The following is a 16,840-nucleotide window of genomic DNA, read 5'->3' on the forward strand; positions in this document are numbered from 1 at the left end:
AGTGGCAAGTTAAAGATATGAGCAACAATTTATATACAAGGTGTGCAGCTGGAAGGATGCTGGTTTATTTATTCATTTATTCATATTCATTCAATTATTCACTTAACAAATATCGACAAGTTGCCTTTTGTGCCAGCCGCTGCCTTGGGCATTAGGATTTCACAGTGAGTAACGCCAAATCCAGTCCCAGTCTCAACTAATACAGTGTCCAGTTTAGTGGAGCAGAAAGGACATTTATCAAAGAATTGCACACATGTGTAATTTCCATCTGAGATCATTGTTTTCAGGGGAAGGACAACAGTTCAGGGAAGGCTTCCTGAGGAAGTGACATTTGACTTGAGTGTCTAAGTGGGAAATGAACTCCTGGGAAAATGGCCAGGGCACAGAGAGACTCTGAGGCAGAAGGGATGCATCAGGTGAATGACCTGAAAATATGGCTTCCGACTTACATATTAGTAAATTCAAAGTGACATATTAGAAAACATGCAGAGGGAGGGAAGAAATAATGTGAGGTTCTAAACACAGGAGAAATTGACTCCAACTAATTCATACTCCATTCCTTATATCCTATTTTTAAAAGAAGCCTGACTTTTTAATGATCACCATTCTAACTGGCAACAGATGGTATCTCATTGTGGTATTGAATGGCATTTCTCTAATGATCTGTGATGCTGAGCTTTTTTTCATACGTTTGTTGGCTGCATAAATGTCTTCTTTTGAGAAGTGTCTGTTCATATCCTTCATGCACTTTTTGATGGGGTTGTTTGTTTTTTCCTTGTAAATTTATTTAAGTTCCTTATAGATTCTGGATATTATGCTGGAGAGGATGTGGAGAAATAGGAATGCTTTTACACTGTTGGTGGGAGTGTAAATTAGTTCAACCATTGCCAAAGGCAGTGTGGCGATTCCTCAAGGATCTAGAACCAGAAATACCATTTGACCCAGCAATCCCTTTACTGGGTACATACCCAAAGGATTATAAATCATTCTACTATAAAGACACATGCACATGTATGTTTATTGCAGCACTATTCACAATAGCAAAGACTTGGAACCAACCCAAAAGCCTATCAATGATAGACTGGATAAAGAAAATGTGACTCATATACACCATGGAATACTATGCAGCCATAAAAAAGGATGAGTTCATGTCCTTTGCAGGGACATGGATGAAGCTGGAAGTCATTCCTAGCAAACTAACACAGGAACAGAAAACCAAACACCACATGTTCTCACTCAAAAGTGGGAGTTGAACAATGAGAACACATGGACACAGAGACGGGAACATCACATACCGGGTCCTGTTGAGGGGTGGGAGGCTAGGGAAGGGATAGCATTAGGAGAAATACTTAATGTAGATGACGGGTTGATGGGTGCAGCAAATCACCATGGCACGGGCATACCTATGTAATAAACCTGCATGTTCTGCACATGTATCCCAGAACTTAAAGTATACTAAGAAAAAAAAAAAGCCATGGCCAAGAGGACTCTATGGCACAATTGATAGCGCATTGGACTTCTAGCCCCGCCCCCCCCCCAAAAAAAGCCATGGCTAAGCAGCAAATTTCTATTAACTGTATCTTTATAAGCAAGATCAAGTATAAATAATATCCTATCATATACACTGGGTTTCAGAAAGAACCCAGTCTCTGATTATTTGGAAGGAAGTTAGTTCAAACTTAAACTGACAAATGATTTGTGGCATAGAAAATCTAATAGCCATATAGTTAGATCTCTTGTATCTGGCGAGGGAAATTTGCTGTATTTACTACCTATGAGTGGGATATGATTTAAACCTGCTTTGGGACAGAATCTGGATTCTGAAGGCTATATTATTTGTGAAATAATAAGGATTTATTACTTGTGAAAGGCTTTATCTGAGAACCTGATTGAAGCATGGGGAGGGATGGAGTTCAGGTGTGTGAGGGAGTCCTGGCTTCACATTTAAGGTCATTGACATAGCTGTGTCGATAAGGTCCACTTTTTCAATAGGGTTGCCTCTTCAAAGGGGAGTCAGAAATAAGGCAGATGGAGGTACTCAGAGGTTTTCACAACACACTAAGCAAAATAGAAATATTTGTTTGAGAGAGATGACAGTTCCTACATTTTCATATCTTAATCTAAAGCTGGAAAAAAGTCAGATATTATGTTATCGGACTTGAAAATGACTATAGCTAATCTTTGTTTTGGTCTTTTCATAAATGCAGCTGTGAGTGTAGACAACAGTCATTCTCAACCTGGATCTGTGAATTTCTGAAAATAGTAATTCCCTCTTGGAAAGACATCCCACAAACAGGAGATTAGTGTATTTGTAAGTGACTGGGCAGAAGCAGGTCGGTATTTCAGGTTCATTCAGTGATATAGATAGCAATTGTAGCACTCTTATCACGCCAAGGTCACTACAGCTTGAAATCAATCATGGTGAGGATATTTATACCATGGAAATTGGTAAGTGGTACAAATCTGGGCTTTTTTTTTTCTCCCTGAGGAGCTGGTTGTTAACCATTTTTTAACACACCTCTGAATATAAAGGCATATTTCAAGGTTAACGATATATAGACAGTGGGATCTCTTGAGACGTGTGCACAGCAGCTCCCAGGCTGTCTTATGAAGGATGGGAGGCTGGACAGTCACTGCTGGTCCTCATTCTTTAGGCTTTTAATCTCCAGACACCTCCAGCTGCCCTGGCCTTGCTGCTACATCACGTGGTTCATCTCATTATCCTCCCCTGGGATACTTTAATGACTTTTGATTTCATGTTTCTTTTTCATTATTACTCATTCTGCTCATTGCTAAGGAATGAGGTCCTTAAAGCACCACTTTGGAATACAGAGCATATATCTTTTTCCATTACTTTCCTAATAACTAATTACTAAACATGCTATTCAAGGCTCTTTGTTACCTGTCCCCAGTCCACCTTTCATTTTTACCTCTCTCCATGTATGCTTCCATCATTTTGGACCAATTCACTTCCAAAATTGCCTTTTTGAAAAAACTAGGAAGCATTTCCTTTAACTTATATATAGAATTTCCTTTTTAGCATGATCAAAAAAATAAAGAAGGTATGGTTAAAAAATTCTGCAGTACATACTAACAAAGACAAACTAGGCAACATTTTCATTACATAAAACTGAAACAGTCAACATTAATTATTTTATGCCAAATTCCTTTTATTTTTATTTATTTTTTTGAGATGAATTCTTGCTCTGTCACCCAGGCTGGAGCGCAGCAGCGCACAATCTCAGCTCACTGCAACCTCCGCCTCTCAGGTTCAAGCAAGTTCCCAAGTAGCTGGGATGACAGGTGCGCACCTCCACACCTGGCTAATTTTTGTATTTTTAGTAGAGACAGGGTTTTACCATGTTGGCCAGAGGGGTCTTGAGCTCCTGATCTCAGGTGATCTGCCCACCTCAGCCTTCCAAAGTGCTGAGATTACAGGCATGAGCCACCATGCCCAGCCACCAAATTCCTTTTAAATTCTACCTATATTACATAGTCCTAGAAATCTGTGGATCCCTTTTTCCCCCCTCACTCATATATCACTAAGTCAAATCATTAATTCACAATGTTGTATCCCTTGATAATACAAAGGCTTGTCAAAAGTAGGAAATTATCTGGGTCAGATGATGACCAAAAGACGTTGAATACATATGGCCTTCAGCAGTTTTCTCATCTAGTCCTTCTGTTCCCTGATTCAATGCTCCCTGTTCTGCGAAGTCTTGCTTTTTATGACTGTGGCAAGAACACACTTGACACATGTAATCTCAGGGTCTTTGCTCATGCTGTGTTCCCCTTCTGAGATGCTTTCTCCCTACAACCACTCACAGTCATACCTATCTCAGGATCCTACTTATCTCCCTTAGGAAACTTTCTCTTATCACCTTAGCAAGAAACACTCTCTCTTTTTAACTGTTTCATTGTTTTGTACCCTCTTAAAGCTCTTCTCATCTGCTGCTTATATTACAGTTCATTGTTGGATGTTTTATCTCCACAATTACATTGCTCCTTAAAGGCATGCGTTATGCCCATATAGTAACAATATGTCATTTATAACTAATATTTAGTGGCTGCTACTAGATGCTATTCACACCATTAACTGATTTATACATATTATCTAGCTGAACCTCCAAAACCCAACTTTAAAGGAAAAAGCTATTATTAGGTATTATTATACCTGTTTTACCACTGAGAAAACTGAGACTCCAGAAAGTTGATTAACTTGGTAAGGTTACACATCCAGCCAGTGTTAGAGCTAGAATTTGATTTAATTCAGGCCCGTGAGAGCAGGATCTTTGTTTAATTCAGTGCTGTATCCTCAACATCTAGCATAGTGCCAGGCACATGGAAGTCACTCAACACATACTTGCTGGGTATATGGATAACAATCTCTTGAATATCATATAATCAGCACATATTCTACCATCATCATCATCAGTCACAGATTGGAAGAGAGTAAGGAAATATAACTAAATGCAACATGGGATCCCAGATTGAATCATGGGACTAGAAATAAGAACTGTAGAGGGACAAATGGTGAAATTCGATAGAATTTCGAATAGGTCCATTGATTCATTAATAGCTCATTGTACTATGTTTACATAAGATGTTTATCATGAGGGGGAGCTGGGGGAAGAGTTTATAAGGGTCTACTATTTTTTTGCAACTTTTCTGTGAGTCCAAAAGTATTTCCAAGAAAACATTGAGAAAAAAGTCTGTATAATTTCACTAAATATTTTTTCTTTTAAATTTTGTCTTTCTTTCTTTCTTTTTCTTTCTTTTTTTTTTTTTTTTTGGAGATGGAGTTTTGCTCTGTCACCAGGCTGGACTGCAGTGGTGCAATCTCGGTTCACTGTAACCTCCGCTTCCCAGGTTCAAGAGATTCTCCTGCCTCAGTCTCCTGAGTAGCTGGGACTACAGGCACACGCTACCATGCCCAGCTAATTTTTGTATTTTTAGTAGAGACAGGGTTTCACCATGTTGGCCAGGATGGTCTTGATCTCTTGACTTCATGATCTGCCCGCCTCAACCTCCAAAAGTGCTGGGATTATAGGCGTAAGCCACTGCGCCCGGCCTTCACTAAATCTTTTTAAAGATAGATCCTTAATAATCTACCCAATATTACAGAGCACTGTGTAAAGGCAGGAAATCTAGATCTGGGATGATAGTATCAGAGAAGTGTAGAATTAAAAAGACCCTGGGAGGAGTAATCCATGCATCTTTGTCACTTCTTGATGAGGAAGGCAAGACCCAGAGAGGTGGAATTACTAAAATCACACGTGGGAGAACTGGTTCTAGAACTCAGGCCTTTTCACTTTCCACTCATTTTCATTTCTACTTGACAACACTCCTCAATTGAAGTCCAAGAGCTCTCCCAGTTGAATTACTTCAATTTGATCTACATGCATGAGATATTTTTATCCAAAATTTAATATTCTAATTTCTAATGTGTTTATCATGAAACTATGAATATCTTAGTCAATAAGAACATAATGCTTGGCTTTTCACACAAAACTTGAGTAGCAGTTTGAGAAGTAAAAATAAACTTTGACTATAATGTTTGAACCTAGTTCAACTGAACTTCAAATTAACAATTTCAAGGAGCTTAAAGTTTAATTGAAATGCAGTATTCCCTTTGGATAAAGCCTCCTTCCATGCGCAGGTTCTGTGTTACTTGTTTGCTTATACTACACACACACACACACACACACACACACACACACACACACACACACACAGAGCACTCATTGAAAAGATAATGGGTTATTTTATTTCATTGAGTGTAATTGTCTGAAATGGCTTCATGATATAATTATATAGTAGGGGCCCGGATGAGACAATGATAGTCTTGGCCTTCTGCCCATGTTTTCCTCCAGTTTTTCTTGCCTGTAGGATTTCTGCCCCTCAACAAAATCTGTACCGCCCCTCCTCCACCTTCCAATGCCTGAGCTATGCGTTTAACAGATGGTGTTGTTATACAATCACGTTTAATGGGATTAGAGGAGATCACTGGATTTCAGGATTCCTGACTATCACGGCTGTTTCTCCTCTAAAATGCTTTCACTCAATTAATGTATGCAAGACACTCCTCTGGTCAATCCTACTTTCCCAATGAACCCCAACATACAGACCTGAACACATCTACATTTTGAATCCGAAAATGAATTTTGATGCTAGAAATGAAAATACTTACGACTCTATGTAGTGTGTGTGCCAGTGACAATATTTGTTGTAAAAAGCCTAAAAATGTATTGGGTGGTTGAGGTGGATGTTAGGAAAATTATTCCACACATTATTTCTGCAATCAAATCTGTATATTATATAACAAAATCCCCCAATCTGTCCATGAGACTATCCTTTTCTTGGGTACACTGCATTCAAATCTGAGTCATCTTTTACACCCACCTCTTCCTTACCTCTTGCCACCTCCTCTCCCTTCCATCACTGCTAGTTGTTATCAAGCCTTGTCTATTTTTCATTTATACTGTTGTGTTAGTTCCTTCCTCTCAATTTCCACTGTCATCACCATACTTCAGGCCAAATTTAGATGAATTTAAATATTTTTAAATGGCTAAGGGGCAGCGAGGGAGCAGCGTGTTCATTTTCTGGTAACCAGTAAGGCACAATAGTGAAAAATGAAAGAGGTCGGCCACGGTGGCTCACACCTGTAATCCCAGCACTTTGGAAGGTCAAGGCAGGTGGATCACTTGAGGTCAGCAGTTCGAGATCAGCCTGGCCAATATGGTGAAACCCCATCTCTATGAAAAATACAAAAATTAGCTAGGCGTGGTAGCACACGCCCATAATCCCAGCTACTTGGGAGTCTGAGGCAGGAGAATCCCTTGAACCTGGGAGGCGGAGTTTGCAGTGATCCGAGATTGTGACACTGCACTCCAGCCTGGGTGATAGAGTGAGACTCTGTCTCTAAATCAGATTTTAAACAGAGGCTGTCCCTCTCCACCATCCTAGAATGCAGTTTTTCAAAATCTTATGTGGCTCCACATGACTGTCAGATGAAGTAGCTCATATTCTGTTCATGATCAGCAAATTGGTTTCCTTTTCTGTTCTGAGCCATTTGACAGCATTTTGTAAAAATCCTCTCCCACCCTAGAAAGTTCAGGCACACAAAACCCAGTGAAGTAGGTTTTATCAGCCCCATCATACCAGATAAAGAAATAAAAGCTGAAAGTAAATCACTGTTCAATTGTTACATTAATCAGTATTCAATGGGAATCTGAACTCAGGTAATCCGATTTTCCTTCCCCTGTTCTCACAGACTCTTTAACTTTTTTTTTTTTTTTTTTTTTTTTGAGACAAGGTCTCACTCCTGTTGCCCAGGCTGGAATGCAGTGGTGAGATCTTAGCTCACTATAGCCTAGACTTCCCAGGCTCAGATGATTCTCCCACCTCAGCCTCCCAAGCAGCTGGGACTGCAGGCATACTCCAGCATGCCTGGCCAATTTTTTGTATTTTTAGTAGAGAAAGAGGTTTGACACATTTCCTAGGCTGGTTTCAAACTCCTGCCCTGGCCTGCCAAAGTATTGGGATTACAGGCATGAGCTACCATGCCCATCGGCTAACTTTAAAATAGTTTTTTTTTTTAATTGGTTTGATGTTTTCCAAAAAGAAGTGAGGTGTCATCCAATCCTACTCTATAAACTGTGTACATACATATATAGTACATATAAAAAATACATACATAGATGTTTGAGTATATGTATCTGTGAATGAGAGAGATCCCACAATAATATTCTACAATATGCACTGTATTTACCTTCTATGCAGTGGCTGGCATGCTTTGGGCTCTTAATTATTAGCACTAATAATTAGTATAATTGCAAAAACATTACCAACATAACAGACTCTATGCCTGCACTTTGCTAACATTCCTTCCTCCAAAGACAAGAAAACTAGTCCTGATTATATACAGAACATCTGTAGCATGCAGAACAGATCGTTTGACAACGAATAAATATAAACCAAACCACCTTTTATATGTCTGTGTTTTCGGTTATTTGAGGTGCCGTGTTAATTTATTTTGAGTCAGTTTGGAAGATGAAACAGCTATAATGCACAAAAAGTACACATAAAACATCACAATCAGCCCTCCTCTTTCTGTGAAAGGCAGCCAGGTTGTGTTAAGAATACGTAAGAGTGTTTGCTACTATCTATGATTGGGGCAATGTGTATGCCCTGCCATTATTAAAGGTAGATTTCTTAATAGGCTGCACAGAAAAGGGTTTACATCAGACAGTGAAAACCAGGGGAAGCCAACACTGCCCACACTTTTAGACAGAGCTGCTAAGCATTTTGTCACCTGAAATGAGGAGAAAGTGTTTATCTCAAGAATGGGAAAACCAACCCTATCATAACCCCATCAGAAAGCATTGCTGTTGATAAGTGTGGCTTCTCAGGGGTGTTCCATTCCCTAATCATGCCAAGTAGTTTGACTTGTTTCCACTTAGCATTTTAAATGTTTGTTTTTGCATTTGTTTTCTCATAAATTCTGCAGGTAACCAGGTAAAGTGACAAATTTTGGAATTTTGTTTCTGATCTACTTAGAATGGAGAATTTGAAACAGGGCAGCTGAACGCTTGTATGTCTGTGAGTAAATTTTAAAAGGATCCTGGGCACAGTGGCTCATGTCTGTAATCCCAACTTCTTGGGAGCCTGAGGCGGGAGGATCGCTTGAGGCCAGGAGTTTGAAACCAGCCAGGGCAACATAGTGAGACCCTGTCTTTACAAAAAAAAATCAAAAAATTAGCCAGGTATGGTGGCATGCTCCTGTGGTCCCAGCCACTTAGGAGGCTGAGGTAAGAGGATCGCTAGAGCCCAGGAGTTTGAGGCTGCAGTGAGCTATGATTTGTGCCACTGCACTCCAGCCTGGGTGACAGCACAAGTTCCTATCTCTTAAAAAAAAAAAAATGTTGCCCCTGCCCCTTCCTGAGTGGGGTGTGCCCAAGCATAACCATGGCAGGAACCACACAGAGGCAATGTTGGAGAGAAGAGCGGCTGGTGGGTTTGACACCCTTGTAAAGAATAAATGAAATGCTAGGGCTTAGCAAACCGGTTCTTGGCAAAAGAGAAAAGGCACATCTGACTCCTGTAGACCTGGAAGTGAGCCGCCAAGATTTTAGGGTGGTTTTGCTCAAAGTGGGGTGCTGCGTAAAGGCACAGATCCCTCAGCCCCATCTCAGAGTCAGTCATCACAGTATCTGAAGGGGTGCTGTGCATTCAGCTTTATTAACAAGCCCTACAGATAACATGCATGCACACTGAGTCTCAGAGCCTCAGTGGAAAAGCTCAGCACTCTACAACTCATTGCATGGTGTGCTGTGAAGGCCAGCAGTAAGGGCCGCACCTTAAGTGAGGAGTCTCGCCCCACCTGCTTGATCTCTGCATCAGGATCTGCAATTGATAAACACACCCAGGTGATCTGTTTGCACAGTCAGCAGGGAAACACTGCTCTAGAGGACTCATTCCCAAAGTACTGCACACCAGAATCACCAGGGTCACTTAAACATGTCACTATAGTCTGTGCTCCAGCCCGGAGTGGCTAATTTAATCGGTTTGGAGGGTGGCCTGAGCATTCGGATTTTTTAAAGCTTTCCACGTGATTTTAATATGCAGCCAAGGTTGCGAACCCCTGTTTATAAAGGATGATGAGATAGATTTCAGATGGAGGAAGTCAATTTGTTGAATAGATTGTGAAGCTCAGAAGGCACAGTAATCTGTGTTGTAGCAAACCCTTATCAACTCCAGGGGGGATGGCGGCATGTTCAAGAGTCTGAAAAACAGAGCCAGCCAATGAGACATGAGGTTTCACTGAGGGCCCACGTACAGGGCAGAGAGTCCGGGGGTAGAGGGCTGGGCAAGAGAACTGCAACCGCTTGCAAAAGGCATGCAGTTTATAAAGCATCTTCACTTAGTACTCTCCCGCTGACAACCTCCACCTGGCAACCTTCATTTAGTCCAAAAACAAAGGGCCTCAATCCCCTCTAGGGCCCGTGTTCCACGGGACCGACCTGGGTGTCAGGTCTTCCTCATAGACAAGGAATGGATCTCTGGGCTGGCCACTCCCAGATTCCATAGCTCAGATTTCCCAGCCACATTGGGGTGTGTGTGCCACCCAGGGTCATTTTGGGGTATGCTGATATTATCGCTCTCAGGTGTATTTACTTCATAATTTGTAAGGCAAAGTGCTTTTGATTTGAAAAAGCAGGACCCCAGAGTGAAAGAAATTGTTTATTTTTTTAAGTTCCAAAAGCACTGGTTTGGAAAAATCACAAAACAAGTCACGGAGGCCTAGAACATAGCATTTATCGACTGAACTATAGGATTTAGAAAGCATGCCATCCAACTACCTTTAGGGAAAAGAGGGCTTTTGTTACTTCCCAGGCAAAACATCACAAGACTGCAGCTCAATCAGGGGCTGGAGCAATGAGATGGCTGGGTGGAAATTGGCAACAGCTAAGGAAAATCTAGGTAGATAAGCCTGAGGGCAATCACAGAAACCTGAATACCCAACCTGTGCGTGTCTGAGTCCTAACAGTGGCTCAGAAGCATTTGCTAAAAGGGGACTGAAAGAGACTAACAGAGGACGAAGAGGGCCCAGGACACAGGGAAATTTTGAGCAGAGGTCACTACACAGACAATGGAACGAGCCACAGAAGCTTGAGCAATGCCTCAAAGACCACAAGGGACTGAACTACCCTTTAGTCTGAAGCCAATAATAGCAGATGATGGGTGTGAGCCAGATATCTCTTCCCAATCGCTGGACAACAGGTAAACCCCTTTCTATTTCATTCCTTGGGAGGGTAGCTACACAGGGTGGAGAAAAAGAGTCTTTTTTTTGAGATGGAGTCTCGCCCTGTTGCCCAGGCTGGAGTGCAGTGGCGCGATATTGGCTCACTGCAACCTCCGCCTCCTGGGTTCAAGCAGTTCTCCTGCCTCAGCTGCCTGCGTAGCTGGGACTACAGGTGCATGCCACCACGGCTAGCTAAGGGGTCTTGAATCTGAATAAATACTTACCTAAATAAGACTAAATCTAAATGTAGAAGTGATTGCAAGATCATCATTTTCTACCATGGTGGAAATGGAGGCTTTGAAAGCTAAATGGAATTCATTTCTAGAAAAATGAAGAAAGTTACATGTCTGATTCCTGAATTTTGCCTGCAGCTTTCAATCAACTGTAATAAGAGAATCTAGTCGCCTGCCTCTAAGGCAGTTTCTTCTCTGTAGGTCCTGGAATCTTGCTACGAAGTTAAAAAGGCTTCTTTGAATGGCATTCTTTTTGCTAGAGGATGAGGATCAGGGAAAAATGTTATAGAATCATGAATCACAAGATATCCATATTCCTATTTGAGAGACAGAATTGGGGCCAGAACCCAGGTCTACTAAGATGCATGGATGAACTCTGAAAGCCTCAAGACTCTTCAACCAAGCAGCATTGACAGGCCTGCCTTAGTAAAGAACATTTACTTCAGAGACAAGACGCACTGCGCTGACATGTCTGATTATTATAATTTGCATCAGACTCAGCAAAGTTGTTGACTAGCACATGGCCTCAAGTGAATATTTCTGATTAAGGGAAGAAAAAGACATAATTAAGAGGTAATCGGCTGGGTGCAGTGGCTCACACCTGTAATCCCGGCCCTTTGGGAGGCTGAGGTGGGCAGATCATGAGGTCAAGAGATTGAGACCGTCTTGACCAACATGGTAAAACCCCGTCTCTACTAAAACTACAAAAATGAGCTGAGCGTGGTGGCACACACCTGTAGTCCCAGCTACTTGGGAGGCTGAGGCAGGAGGACCGCTTGAACCCAGGAGGTGGAGGTTGCAGTGGGCCGAGATCGTGCCACTGCACTCCAGCCTGAGGGCAGAGTAAGACTCCGTCTCAGAAAAAAAAAAAGGAAAAGAAAAAAAGAGGTAATCAATTACTAACATTGCACAGACTTTAGCTTCCTTTTCCCTTCCTGCTGCTTTTAAATTTTTTCTCCCTGAAGGGAGTATTCCTGGGGAGAAAAGTTGACTCATGCCTCTGTCCTTCCTGCCTCTCATTTGGGACATGTTTAGCCTTGGAAGGAAGTCGAAGGACTGGCTGTGTGATGGATACATCCTCTATTTCCTTTGCCTCATCGAAGGCACAGCCTTTCTGTCAATTTTCCTGGTACTAAGGGTGGGAAGGAGACCTATGACTACCATAATAAATAGCAGTAACTTTCTAATTGTTTACCTAAAATGCAACCCAGGAGTTGAATTTCATTAATCACCCTGACATTTTTGGGGTAGGAATTACATAAGGGACCTAGATTTTTGAATTATTTTAAATTTGGATATGTTATGTATACAAACCTCTCCCCAGTAATAACAACTAACCACCATTGATTAGCATAATGTAACCTAAGAAAATAAATTTAACTAGATGTTCTTGAAATTGCCACAGGTAGGAAGCATTAGTATACAATATAATACCAAATCCACTTTGAGCCCACTATGACGTCTCCATTAGTGTCATAAAATGTTTATGGCAAAATCATAAGAATATGTTGCGGTATCCTTTTTGTCTAACCCCAGAGGAGAGAAGAAAGCCAAAGGCCTGAAATTAATGATGTATATTTAGGCAGTCAGCTTACTGGATGCTGCCCCAAACCAAAAAATAGCTCTACATGTGGAAAATTCCCAATCAGGGGAGGGGCTAGTGGAAAGAGACAAGGTTTTTATAAGTAGTTGAAGCTGTCATTTAACTATTAATGACTTCTAAGTATTTATTGAAACCATCTTAAACATAAAAGTGAAAATCAAACCCTAAAACCAAGAAGTCTGATGTTCTCTGCTAAAAAACCTGGACAGTGAAATAATCTTTTAAGACAAATCAATGTCTTCATATAGCATGCACAAAACATAAATTACCTGTGCCTCATGGCTTTCCATGTGCCTTCAATGTGAATTAGGTAAATCAAGAATTGTTATGGTTCCTATCATGAACCAGTTCTTTTTTTTTCCTCCACTTTAAAATGTTCAGTCTATCTTTGGAAAACCACAAAATATGGCTGGAAGAGATACATATATTTTTTGAGACAGTCTCACTCTGTCGCCCAGGTTAGAGCTCAGTGGCTCGATCTTGGCTCAGTGCAGCCTCCGCCTCCCGGGTTCAAGTGATTCTTGTGCCTCAGCCTCTAGAGTAACTGGGACTACAGGCATGCATCACCATGCCCAGCTAATTTTTGTATTATTAGTAGAGATGGGGTTTTACCATATTGGCCAGGCTGGTCTCGAACTCCTGACCTCAACTGATCCACCCAGCTCGGCCTCCTAAATACTGATGAGATTACAGGCATGAGCCACCATGACGGGCCAAGCTGGAAAATATTTATGCTGTAAAAACATGAGCTTCATGACAGAAATGTTGAGGTTCATGCTATAATAGGAGTTATGAGCTCAAAAGGGTTAAAATAATTTGCTCCAGAAAGGACGCAAGCTGTCTATGTCAGTGCAAGCCACGGTATTGAGGAGTTTCAAATGAAAACTTGGGTTGTGAAGTTGACAAGTTTTATGTACAATGCAGATTGTTAAGCCATTTTGCCTTTCTATCATTGTCTCTCGACAGGAGAAGGAAGCGTGTGTTTGTCTTTCTTCAAATTCTCATGAAAGTCGCTCTGGAATCGTACATTTAAAAAGCCTGTGGCATGCTTAAGCTTCAGCCTCGTCTGTAGAAGAAAACTGCCTTTGCATGATGCATTTTCCAGAAAATGGACTCTTTTCAGGATGTAGACTCTCACGTGGGAAAAGAAAGAAAACCTTACCTGGGTAATCATTCTTGTCTATGTCTGAATCTCCTCTTAAAGTAAAGCCAAATCCGGAAGGGACAGTGTGTGAGGCCCACACTCCTTGCAGAACTTGGGAAGGCTTGGTGTTTAAGCCATCTTTGTTCCCATTATAAATGAGCACTTTGCCTCTTTGATCCTTGCCTGCAAAAGGCACTCCGATGGCAATGTCTAAAAACAGACATAGAACATGTTTTATGTGTATATGTATTTCATTCTTCATTTGTTCATTTTAGAGACAGGACCTTACTCTGTCACCCAAGCTGGAGTGCAGTGGTGGGATCATGGCTCACTGCAGCCCCACACTCCTGGACTCAAGTGATCCTCCTGCCTCAACTTCTCTAGGAGCTGGGACTACAGGTGCACACCACCATGTCAGGCTAATATATATATATATATAATTTTTTTTTTTTTTTTGAGCAATGGGTCCTTGCTTTGTTGCCCAGGATGGTCTGGAATTCCTGGCCTCGAGTGATCACCCCACCTCAGCCTCCCACAGTGTTGGGATTAAAGGCATGAGCCACTGTGCTTGGCCATAGAGACGTTTCTTTTTTAAGTACAGAAGAATGGTTCAGAAATAGTTTAGTATACTCAAAAAGCAGTATGAAAACTCTAAAGGGCTTATAATGTTTTCCATGAAAATTCTGTAGTACTGCTGCAATGACAAATTATTTGTTGCCTTTTATCCATCCAACAAATATTTATTAAGAGCCTCCAGGGCCTGGCACGGTGGCTCACACCTGTAATCCCAGCACTTTGGGAGGCCGAGGCGGGCGGATCATGAGGTCAGGAGATCGAGACCATCCTGGCTAACACAGTAAAACCCCGTCTCTACTAAAAATACAAAAAATTAGCCTGGCGTAGTGGTGGGCGCCTGTAATCCCAGCTACTCGGGAGGCTGAGGCAGAGAATTGGTTGAACCTGGGAGGTGGAGGTTGTGGTGAGCAGTGAGTTGAGATCGCGCCACTGCACTCTAGCCTGGGTGACAGACTCTGTCTCAAAAAAAAAAAAAAAAAAAAAAAGATGATCTAAAAACTCAGATTTTTGTAGAAAATAAAGATATTGTCTTGTGTCGGCGAAAAGGAACACTTTCGACACTTTCTTAACTTTCTCTAAGTCAGTGCCTTGACTCCCATCCCCTTGTTTACTCTCAGTGAATTTCACATGATTTTACCTACTTTGTATACTCAAGGACACCAAAGCTCAGAGAAGCTAGGACCTCCCTTTATGTCATTTAGAATGCTTCTTTTATCTTTTAAAAATACTATTAAAGGTTTGAGAGAAAAGACAAATAGAAGAAAATATGATTTTAAAAGACAGCTCCATAGATAATTTAGCACTATTTATTTTACTTGAGTGGTCAGGAATAGAGCAGCTTTACAGAGTAGCAAGTCACTTAAAGGTAAGCTTGTCTTTTAAAAAATTTCCCTGGAACCATAAGCTTTTTACATGTACTTTGTTTTATGATACTTTAAAATTTACTAACCATATGTTGCTGAGAACTTTTTTCAAAGAATGTGTAAGAGAACAGTAACATTTGCCAAATATACTAATGAATACTAATCTGATGTGAATATTTCCAAGGCTACTTTGTTAAAGCAAGTTCCTGTTACTTCCTTGAGTTCAATCAAGAAATTCACTATACTCGGTTCTTAACTAAAGAACCTGAAGTGCATTTAAGAAAATGCATACATTTTCAGGTCCTGAAAATGTATGCAAACTTTTGTGTGAAGGTGTGTGTTTTTCTGAGGAGAGTGTACTTGGAGGGGTTTCATAAATTCTAACCTAAAGAACTACAAGCCTAAGCTACGAGTTTAACACTACTTTGTTGCAAATATTGAAACTAAGGTGAAGCCTACGTGCCAATTAAAATTCAGTATAACCTGTACATAACCCATGTAGGCTGATCAGAAGTCAGGATACTTGCTAATATATCAACATGTATTTATTTGTCTTGACATATAGAAGGTTTCCTAGTTACCTTTAAGTCACCAAATCCAAACATCAATTTTAAAAATAATTCCTGCCTCTACTGAGAGCTATTACAGGATAGCCAACATCAAATGTGAGAAAATTGCTTGGACGTCAGAGCAATGACTATTTTTGTATTAACTTTGGCTTTAAAGTTTTAATTCTTAAAACTGAATAAGAAATATTTCTGCAAGTAAACAGCACTTATAAGTAGAGAAGTTTAAAGTTGAACATTTGAGATGTTATTTTGAAGTTTGCACAAACCTAAATGTACTTATTTTTATTGTAACCTGGAGTGCCTGTGGCCTTCCAATGTCTCTTAAAATTCATTTAGAGGTTTTCAAAATGTAGTAACACCCTCAAACCATTACCTGGAGCTCTGAAGACTGAGCTCTGAGGTAGTATGGTTTTGACATTGCTTAATGAGGTTTTTCTGATGTTTCTGATAACCGAATGTGTCTTCTACAAGGAGATCAATTATACTAAATTTAGGATTGAAACAGATTATGTTACAGATTTTTCTCTGTGTTGCATTGTAATCTTGTGAGATTTGAAATAAAAATTTTCAGAAAGGTGAGAAGGGAAATTTCCATGTAATATTTATATTATAAATATATAATAATATAAATATATATAAAATGTATAAATGTAAAGCTGCCTTGAGATTTGTGATAGTTTATTAAAAATCAGTAATAATAACTGCACCCACACACACCATACTGAATACTTTAAAACAGGCATGGTCTCCTTTATGCAGTGGTGACGACACATAAATGACTTCCACGCTTTGGTTTAAATTACCATTGTATCCATCTTGGTTCAGGTCTCCTAAGTGTGCCATAGCACTACCGAATCTCCCAAACGTCTCGGTGCCAGTGAGGATCTGGGGGTCTCTGAAGAGGAGAGAGCTCACTTGCAAATACAGGTAGATTTGCCCTACTTCTCTGGGGTTGCTCTCAAATTCACGTTCCATAAAGAGAGGTGCCCCAACCAGGACATCATCCAGTCTGTAAGGAACAAAGAAAGCAGCTCAGCACGCTAGCAGA

At 40.7% G+C, this 16,840-nt stretch overlaps 1 protein-coding gene across 2 annotated transcripts in view; it reads right to left on the reverse strand.

Moving 5' to 3' along the window:
- ITGA8 (integrin subunit alpha 8) overlaps positions 1-16,840 on the reverse strand; it is a 209,391-nt gene that overhangs the window by 116,601 nt on the left and 75,950 nt on the right. For both annotated transcript variants that reach the window (XM_003831184.5, XM_063607282.1), the window contains exons 12-13: positions 16,596-16,801; positions 13,803-13,994 (exon numbers count right to left, since the gene is read on the reverse strand). In XM_003831184.5, the coding sequence (XP_003831232.3) occupies positions 13,803-13,994; positions 16,596-16,801 (398 nt within the window). The remainder of the gene's footprint in view (positions 1-13,802; positions 13,995-16,595; positions 16,802-16,840) is intronic.

The sequence above is a fragment of the Pan paniscus genome, chromosome 8 (genome assembly GCF_029289425.2).
Source record: "Pan paniscus chromosome 8, NHGRI_mPanPan1-v2.0_pri, whole genome shotgun sequence".
In the NCBI taxonomy this organism is placed as follows: Eukaryota; Metazoa; Chordata; class Mammalia; order Primates; family Hominidae; genus Pan; species Pan paniscus.